The following is a 9548-nucleotide window of genomic DNA, read 5'->3' as shown; positions in this document are numbered from 1 at the left end:
CAGACAGACAGACAGACAGACAGACAGACAGACAGACAGACAGACAGACAGACAGACAGACAGACAGACAGACAGACAGACAGACAGACAGACGTGACCGAAAACATTACCTCGCCCTTGGCGGAGGTAATAATCAACACAGTAGTGTCAAATTAACACTCATAGGAGGTATATGAACCTCCAGTGTTAACCATCAATAACTCAGTGCAGTGTTGAAAAGCATGAGAATCAGAGTTGATTTGTCACCACAGTGGAGTACCTTATTAACTCTGCTCAGAATCATATTTACTCTTATCAGAGTTATTTGACTTGAAGTTTCATCAACACTGTACAGTGTTAATCAGTGTTAAGTTTGAACTCTGTTTAGAGTTAAAGTGTACTCTAAGAATTTCACACTTTGGAAAGAGTTAAACTGACACCAATTCAGAAAAGGACCAAAAAGACTCGGACACCGTGTTAAATTTAACTATTTAAGTGTTGATTTAACACTGCAAAATTCGCTGTGCATTACAACCAAAACATAAAGGCTCTATGGTGAATTCGCTGACCTTTCAATAGCTTTTACTTTTGCCACATCAACTCCCTCTCCCACTTCCACACATTCATTTCTTGTTTTCCTAATGGGAGCTTAAATGTCGTTGCTGGACCTGAGTTTGTTGCTGTCTCTCTGTGCCGCCTTTCTCAGGGTCTTGGAACAGATGAGGACACCCTGGTGGAGATTCTTGCCTCCAGAAACAACAAGCAGATCCTGGACCTGAAGAAAGCCTACAAAGAAGGTGTGTGCAAACAAAAATACGTCTTAAAACTAGTAAGAAAACAGTCTGAGGAGCTAAAAACGTGCATAAGGGTAAACTTAAATACCAAGACTAAAATGCATGCACAAAGGAGGAACTCAGAAGTACATTTTTTGATAACAAAACCAAGACAACAAAAAGAATCAGCAAAGAACTAAATGTTAGAAAGTGAAATTTGATAGAGTTGAATGCATTTGGTGTGAAAGACAACAAGCACTGCGGAAGACATCTTAGTGGTCTCAGCAGCACAAAACTTATCAATACAAAAATATAAAAAACAAAAGCAAATTGTTGCTTTTGAGCCAATTGTTTGTACTAAATCACAACTTTTATTTATTTTTTTATTCTTCAAAGAATTCAAGAAGGATCTGGAGCAGGACATCAGGTCTGACACCAGTGGAGACTTCAGGGCTGCCCTCTTGGCTCTCTGCAAGGTACACATGCAGCTTTCTGCCGCTAAACATGTGGTTCTTTATGAAGTTTAATTTACTGCAATTATCCTAACAGTCATAGCACCAGGACACCATCAGGATTTGAGGCAACACACCCTACTTTAGACTTCATGTGGTTTAAGAAAGATAAACTCACTCCCTTGATACACATGCATGTGTACACACAAACTCAACAATATAAGCATCTTTTTAATTAACATTCAAAGCAGCATTATATGTATTACAATCCAGATCACTTTATGCCTAAATTTTTCTTTTTAAATACCAGTACTTACTTTTGTTAGATTGATGTTGTTGTTGTTTTCATTTGGGCCTTTTGGCTTTGGTAACTTAACCTTGCATGTTGTTGCATGATGCAGGCCGGCAGGACTGAAGGAGTTAGTGAGCAGTTGATTGACAGCGATGCCAGGGCTCTGTACGAGGCTGGGGAGGGCAAGAAGGGCACAGACTGCGCCGTCTTCATCGACATCCTGACCACCAGGAGTGCCTGTCATCTTCGCAAAGGTCAGATAGCTTGAAGAATTTCACTTATTTTTAACTATTCGTCCTTGTGAGATAAACTGTTTAACCTCTCTGCTTCTTCTTTTTTTCTTCTTTCTAGTCTTTGAGAAGTACTCAAAGTACAGCAAAGTGGATGTGTCCAAAGCTCTTGACCTGGAGCTGAAGGGAGATATAAAGAACTGTCTCAAAGCAATAGGTAAAGACAGATTTATACACTTTTTTTTTCTTTTTACTCAAGCACAAAACCAACAAACTGGACACAAACCATATATTTTAACAATTATCTTACATTTTAACAGTGCAATGTGCTGGAAGCAGGGCTGCATTCTTTGCAGAAAGGCTCTACTTGGCCATGAAGGTAAATATGTGACACAGCTTACAAAATACTGTATACTTAACAACATCTATAATTTAAAGCATGTTCCTGCAACTTAAAGCTTTTCCTAACTCTAATCCTCCCTGTCAGGGTTCAGGTACCCGCAAACCTATCCTGACCCGCATCATGGTGAGCCGTTCTGAGATCGACATGAAACGGATCAAGGATGAGTACAAGAAAAAATACGGCAAAACCCTCTACCAGGATATTCTGGTGAGCAGGCTTCTGCTAATAAAGATAACAAAATTAGTTGTTCTTTAGCAGGGTTTCCATATTAAACGTGTTTCGAGCTCCACTGATTCATCTTTTTGTTCTTTTAGGATGACACAAAAGGAGACTACGAGAAGATCCTTCTCGCTCTTTGTGGGGGTGAAAACTAAAAATATGTCATTGGGAACAAAGTGCAAAGAAGCCAAATATCCTCCATGATGTCCATCTGTGGCAAATCACCCATTTTCTCTTCACCCATATCGTGCCTTATGCAAATTTGTGGAGAAGTAAAGAGATGTCATGATATTTAGCAACAAGTATAAGAATTTCATGAAATTGGCGCTGCTTCCGCGAAAAGATTTTTGCCCTGGGAACTAAGATTTATTCCAAAAATGTTCAGCATTGACCTTACAACAGCATGCCACTAGAACTGTGCTCCCGAATATTCTATGTTTTTTTTTTTATTTTACACTTGAAGCTCATGAAACTCAGGATGGGTAATGCAGTGTTCATGACATATACTTATAATCATGTTACAAATATTAAGTGGGAGAAATTCTACTGAAGGAGCTTTCGTATCTGCAAATAAAGGTTTTAAAATGAAGAGCTTCCTGAGACATTTCCTTTCTTGCACATGTCACAAATAAACCAGTTTATTTAACACATTACAATGCATAAAGGAGTAAAAATGTACTAAATTTGACAATACAAAATAAAAAAAAACAATTCACTAAAAAAGAAACATCAACATTTACAGTGTTTATTTAGTACACGGTTAAGCAGAGTGCAATATTTATGGCATAAAAAGGTTTTTTAAGGGCTGTGGTAACGTTAATGATCTATTTTTACAAATGTGTCAGATCAGACATGAACTGCTATATGAGGTAATTCAACTGTGGGTCAAACAAGGAATCAGAAAAAGCTACTGTATAACTAATCCACATGCAGTTTTCAGCTCATGGAGGCTTTTCTGAGAATAAAAATTTCTACAAATAAGCAAAGCAAAATACACAAAAGTTAACACATTACATCTAACTCAAGTAAAAACATCAACAAAAAGAAAAGAATCAAATTAGTCTAAAAACAGGTTGCAGTTTTAAGGGTGTTAGATACGTTTAAATCCACGAGGTGGCAGTATTGTAACTTTAAGGTGCCAGCTGCTGTAAAACCCACGAAGAAGTTCTCCGCGTGCAAAAAGGTGATCCCACAACAACCATACCCAACACACAGGAGTCAGCTAACGCCGGTAAAACAACTTTCGATTATATTTAAAATTTTTAAATAAAAACGCTTCTCATAATCCATATCGAACTACTGCTTATTACTTTTCCGCTGTAACAACACCTTTATAAGGCTGACAAACAACATAACTAATGTTCTTCTGCATGATGAGCTAGCTTCTCTAACCGAGCTGCTGAGTGACATCTTTTGGCTGCAAAACGTTTAATGTGCCGATGTAGTAACTTAAAGCAAAGAATGAAAACGCAATTATAGTCGTAATATTGAACGAGTAAAACAGCGTTTGACTTGTAGAAGACCTTTGCTAGCCGGAGTAGTGTTACAGTAACTGAGCTGGGCAGGAGAGCAGTAAAACAACATTAAGGTGCCAGCTTTATAAGGCTGCTAAAGTACATGTGTTGAAGTATTTAGCTCCTCAGAAACTCATACAACTAGTTTATCCTCACTACCTTTGATTGTTTCCTTCTCTGTTTCTTGTATTTCAGGGAGGTCAGTTCATTTGTATCAAGCCATAACACAGGCAGTGACCCGACTCATGGACCACTGCAGCAGCTGCTCAACCACACAGCTACGTTTGGAGGAAGACCATGAATGACAAACTAGTTTTCTTGGGCCTGCTGTACTTTGTCCAGGGCATTCCCTATGGTCTCCAGTCTTCTCTGCTTCCTGTCTACCTGCGTGGAGCTGGTCACTCTCTCACCCGCATCGGTTTCACCAAGATCCTCTACTTCCCCTGGGTACTCAAGGTGCTCTGGGCCCCTTTGGTGGACAGACTTGGCACTAAGCGTCGCTGGCTGGTATGGACGGTGTCTGGGCTGGCCCTGACATGTCTGTTGAGTGCTGCCCTGGCCCCAGAAGCGCATATCTGGGGAGTGGCTGGAACTCTGTTGGCTATGAACACCTTGGCCTCTGTTCAAGATATCGCTGTAGACGGAGCAGCAGTGGGGTTGTTGAAAGGACGTGGAGAACTGGGTCTGGGCAACACTGCCCAAGTCGTAGGTTATAAGGCTGGATCAGTGTTTGCTGGAGGCGGGCTCCTGGCTGTGATTGATGTGGCTGGATGGGGTTGGATGTTTATGCTGCTGACATTTGTGTATGCAGGAGTGGCTCTGTTTGTGTGGGGGGCCCCTGTGCTGGACGATGAGGGGGTGAGGGGGCAGCTGGCAGATGGCAGCAGGAGGGGTGGACAGGGAGCTGAAATTATAAGACCATGGAAGGTTTGGAGGAAACTGCTGGCAGTTCCTGGCACACCTTGGACTGTCCTGTATGTGCTGACATACAAACTGGGTAAGTTTCAATAATATGTAAAGATTTTTAAACTAAAACATTCATAAAAAAATGCTGACAAAAGGGATATCTTCCTATTTATTGATCCACACTGATGTGTGGATTAAATGATTAATGATTCAATTACATCAGGGAAAAACAAAAACATCAATCCACATTGTCATCATATGCCAATCTAGCAATCATTTACTAAATGATAGTGTTAGATGAGCTCTCTCATATTAATTGCAAACTTGTGAATTGAATCAAAATCATATAAATTTTGATGTCATGCAAACAAATTATATTACATAGTACTGTTGGAAAAATATGCGTTGCTCCAAATGTTATGTCCGAATAAACAGGATTCAGCTGGATTTCTTGTTAAAAACTTTATTTCAGTCCCCTGACTCCAATCAGCTTCATTCAGCTCTCAGCAGCACAGGCCTCAGCGTACAACCTTGGGCCAAACCAAAACAAACACGGGAGCTCTGCTCTGAGCAGACACTCTGCAAAACACTGACAACTTCTTTCTACTATAATAATGAATTGAGCTTATAATGTACACCTCTTCCTGGTTACACCCCAGAGGTGTTACCTTTTACGTCAGACGTCAGAACATCACTCAGTTTTGTTTAGGCTAAGAGAAAGAATACATGATAACACACCAACTCTTTGTCAACTTCAACCTTACAGACTGAAATGATCAGAAAAGTATAAAATACAAAACTGAATCTAATATTCAATTTATCAGTTACAAAATTTCTTCAGTACTGTGATAATGCTACCCCTACTATTTATTGTTTTTTTTTTGTTTTGTTTTTTGTTGACTGAACTTGAAAAACCAACAAGGTGAGCCTGTGAAGACTTTTGTATTAGTTGTTTAAGCTAGAGGTTCTCAAACTGGGGGCCCTGGACCCCCAGGGGTCCGCGAGAGTTATCTTGGGGGTCCTCAAAAATCTTTACTATAATGTTAATTTGGTTTTTATTTTTAAAAATACATGGAGAACAATGAACTAATAAAACAATCATAATAAACTTAATAAAAATATAAATTCCCATGGCATTTAGGGGTTGAAATGACAATAAATTATCTTTTGAAACAGCATGGGGTTTATGAGGTGGTCCCTGGAATTTTTTTCGCCCTTGTAAGGGGTCCCCAGACCCAGATGGCTTGAGAACCCCTGAGAAGATATAAAAGAATAAATGTCCACCAGATACTTTAATAAACCATTAAATGTCTAGATATAGTTTGCACAATAACAGCAGCAACAACAATAAAAAAGTTCATTAAGCAAGTCTGACTTTCTGAGTTTAGAGGGAGATCAAAGAGTGGATCTTTAAACCCCTTAAAATTATATTTTATCTGTGCCAAACATTGGTACAGTCTGAGATGTTGGATCAAATTTCACAGTTTATTCTGAAAAAAATCTGTCCTAAAATTAGTTTTGTTATTAATGCATCAATTACTAAATAACCAACAAATATTATATTTAGCTAAACATTCTATTAATGTGAAAAATAAACTTTAAGTGTTTGTTTTTTTATCAGTTTTTCAGGTCAGTTTTCAAAAGTGCTTGAATATAAGATAATAGGACCTCCTCCGTTGCCTTTTCTGAATATTTTCGCTGTTATCCGAAGGGCTTTTGGTCTTTTCAGTAAATTCACCAAAAAAGAAAGTCCACTTCTATTCAAGTATTTAGTTTAGATGATTAAGTAAAGGTCTATAAAAAGGAAGAAAAAATAATAATTGCAACCCTTTCTTGAAACAGGCACACACCTTTCATCTCATCCATTTTTATTAGCTTTTGTTTGGATGTTTGACTGAGAAGTTAAACTTTTAAGAACAGTTAAAAAATACTAAAATTTCTGCACAACTTTCTTTTCTCACTGAAATGTCACTCCTCGTCTTACAGGACCTTCAAATCACCACTAGGTGTCACTGTTGGTATTTCTTTAGGGTTTAAACACATCAACCAGTGTACTGTATTTTTAAAAAGTAATTGTCCAAGTAAATTATTTTCTATCCAAGCAGGTCCTGTGTGCACACAAAGAATTACATCTGCTGAACTGATAAAACAGTTGTTTAAAAAGTGAAAAAAAAAAATACTAAAATATGGCAAAGTTAGTTTAAATGTGTCATGAGTTTGTGCACACACATATTGATTGAGAACATTTGAGTGCAACACAAAGCTGAATTTAAAAGTATTTCTGAAGTAGTTATGCTTTTAAGCATGTGGTAGCGAGAGTTAATGTGACCAGAGTTTGGTTTTTGGTAGCAGAAGGGGATTATGTAAGGATTAGAGCGTCTTTGTGTCTGTCCTGTTAAGAAACTGAAATGGAAGACAGTGCATCCTGCTGATGTGTGTTTACGTGTACGTGGGTGGTTGGAATGTAATTGTCAGCTCATATTTACATGTTACTTGTGTATGTGCATGAATATATACGCCTTTGTTTTTGAACAGTGTGTGTATGAGAGGGCGTGTTTTTCAGTGTTAAGGGTGGCTCAGTAATCGGATAATCCCCAGCAGACGACACTACGAGACAAAATATGAAGGCTGGCTGGACCCCCTAATCTGTCTAGGGAGCACCCCCCACCCCCCGACACTCTCTCTGTCACACGAGCTCACACATGGACACACATTATTTGTTGATTCTCACGATTACAATTATTACTCTTAATGTTTGTAGTGCCATGTTTGATCTCTTCATTAGCAGTCAGATCGCTTGTTAGATTGTTCTTCTGTTTAAAATATTTCTTGGTTTCTAGAAACAAAAAAATGTCTGTAAACCTTTTTTTAGATTTAGCTTGGGTTTCCCGGCATAATTGCCAATGTGAGACAGTATTGTTTTTGTTCAAGGGGTTTGTTTGAGACTGGTAATCTGCCTGTCTGAACCCCCTCCGCCCCTCACTTTGCATACTCACATGCATATATGAGCACAACATCCCCCTCTTTCTCATCTACCTCTAATGAACTCTGAGTTTTGCGCTGCGTCCAACACTGGGGCCAATCACGGGCGGCCTTGTGTCTAAACTGTGACCCCTGTGCTATCTGAGGCCATGAGCGTGATGGGTGAACTGTCTGGATAGACCAGGAGGGACGGACGGGTGGAGGGGTGGGGTGGGGGGTGTTGCAGGAAAAAAAATGGAAACAAGCCAGGAAAGAGACAAACAATAACAGCTTGGAATTACAAATATATAGAGAAATCCCTTTTTTCATACTCTATTCCCAAAATACATTTGGAGCCTTAATTTGTGAAACAGTTAATATGAAGTTTATAATTTAATTACAATTTTTTAAAGCACTGATACTCTGTTACAGAACAGCTGAAAGTTCAGTAGTTTAAATGTAGATGATCTATAATTACAGTTTACTGTATTTAAATATTTGCAAGTGAGATGTAAGAGCTTTAAGAAGGCAAATAAAGAATAAAATATTTCAGGTGTGATCTTTAGTGAACTTTCTAAATAATATCTTCCATTTGTGCCTTGTTTGTGAGTCTAGTTTTGGGGATCACTGAAGCGCCTGTTGGTGTGTTTATGTAGTTAAAACATCAAACATGTGGAGCTAAAAGAACATTCCTCATTAATACTTTAGATTTTAAAGCATTATAATAGAACAGATAGGGAAACATTATTTTCTGGAAAGTATAGCAAATTACCCTCGATCCCCCCCCTCCTCCAAATCTCAGTTTTTGATTTAATTTGCATCTACATACATTTGGTGCAACTAATTAAATGTTACACATATTTAGGCCATACTTTTTGGTGGTGCAGCTCCATCACCTACGACCTCCTCAATAACCACAGTTCAATCAGTGCCTCGACCATGTCCGCAACAAAATAAATAAATAAAGTTTGACAAAGATAATGTTTATTGTGCTGCACTGCGTTTGTTTTACTAATGTGGGCAGAGAGTTTAGAGTATTTTTCAGGCAGAAAAAAGGACTGCAGGGGGTTTTATGGGGGGGTGAAGTAGAGAATGAATTAATGAACAGCCACCACATGGTGCCTTAAGAGAAACAAGCAGCAAAGGAGAAGGTTCCGCAAAATTATTTATTTTTGCTATTTCCCATGTTCATTTTAGATCTCTACATGTTCATTTCAATACATTCAACTCATAAATCTTATACAATGGGTTACACACAAAAATGAATAATAATCAAGGCAGAGTCAACTGATTCTGAGATGTAGTGAGTTGAAGTTCAACTTTTTCTGCAGAATAAAACCCGTCTCTGTTCAGTCAGTGTAATGTGGGTCCTACTTTTTTATTTTGAGAGCCTGCTTAGAAAAAAATATATCTTCATTTGGATCAATGAGATGAGAAATGGGAAGTCTTAAACACAAAATGTCAAAGTTAATTACAACTGGCCCTTTGAGGTCCAACATAACGCTCATGTGGCCCACTGTGAAAATGAGTTTGACAGTCCTGTTCTGAAGGATTAAAACTGTAAATTTTTTGTATCAGGACATTAGTCCTAAGGTTGACCTGCCTGTACAAAATAATAATAACACTGGCAGAAAATTTCAAAACTTTGTATCTTAGCTGAGTATTAAATTTTCATTATTTGTAAAGTAAATAAACAACCAAAAATTCAGCAGCCCACCAGGCTCAGTTTACAGCGGGTAAAATAAGTATTAAACACATCACCATTTTTCTCAGTAATTATATTACTAGAGGTGCTAATGACATGAAATTTTCACCAGTT

The 9548-nt window shown here is 38.2% G+C and overlaps 2 protein-coding genes across 2 annotated transcripts in view; both read left to right on the top strand.

The window, feature by feature from the left end:
- anxa1a (annexin A1a) overlaps positions 1-2937 on the top strand; it is a 6711-nt gene extending 3774 nt beyond the window's left edge. Inside the window, exons 6-12 of the mRNA XM_014012051.1 lie at positions 686-776; positions 1149-1228; positions 1606-1750; positions 1848-1943; positions 2047-2105; positions 2214-2336; positions 2444-2937. Of these exons, the coding sequence (XP_013867505.1) occupies positions 686-776; positions 1149-1228; positions 1606-1750; positions 1848-1943; positions 2047-2105; positions 2214-2336; positions 2444-2503 (654 nt within the window). The 3' untranslated portion in view covers positions 2504-2937. The remainder of the gene's footprint in view (positions 1-685; positions 777-1148; positions 1229-1605; positions 1751-1847; positions 1944-2046; positions 2106-2213; positions 2337-2443) is intronic.
- A 591-nt stretch (positions 2938-3528) lies between these two features.
- Positions 3529-9548, top strand: part of mfsd3 (major facilitator superfamily domain containing 3) — a 30301-nt gene continuing 24281 nt past the window's right edge. The window contains exons 1-2 of the mRNA XM_014012047.1: positions 3529-3579; positions 4058-4859. Coding sequence (XP_013867501.1) covers positions 4160-4859 — 700 coding nt within the window. The 5' untranslated portion in view covers positions 3529-3579; positions 4058-4159. The remainder of the gene's footprint in view (positions 3580-4057; positions 4860-9548) is intronic.

Source organism: Austrofundulus limnaeus, unplaced genomic scaffold, assembly GCF_001266775.1.
Source record: "Austrofundulus limnaeus strain Quisiro unplaced genomic scaffold, Austrofundulus_limnaeus-1.0 Scaffold88, whole genome shotgun sequence".
In the NCBI taxonomy this organism is placed as follows: Eukaryota; Metazoa; Chordata; class Actinopteri; order Cyprinodontiformes; family Rivulidae; genus Austrofundulus; species Austrofundulus limnaeus.
This window is presented reverse-complemented; position numbering and strand designations above follow the sequence as displayed.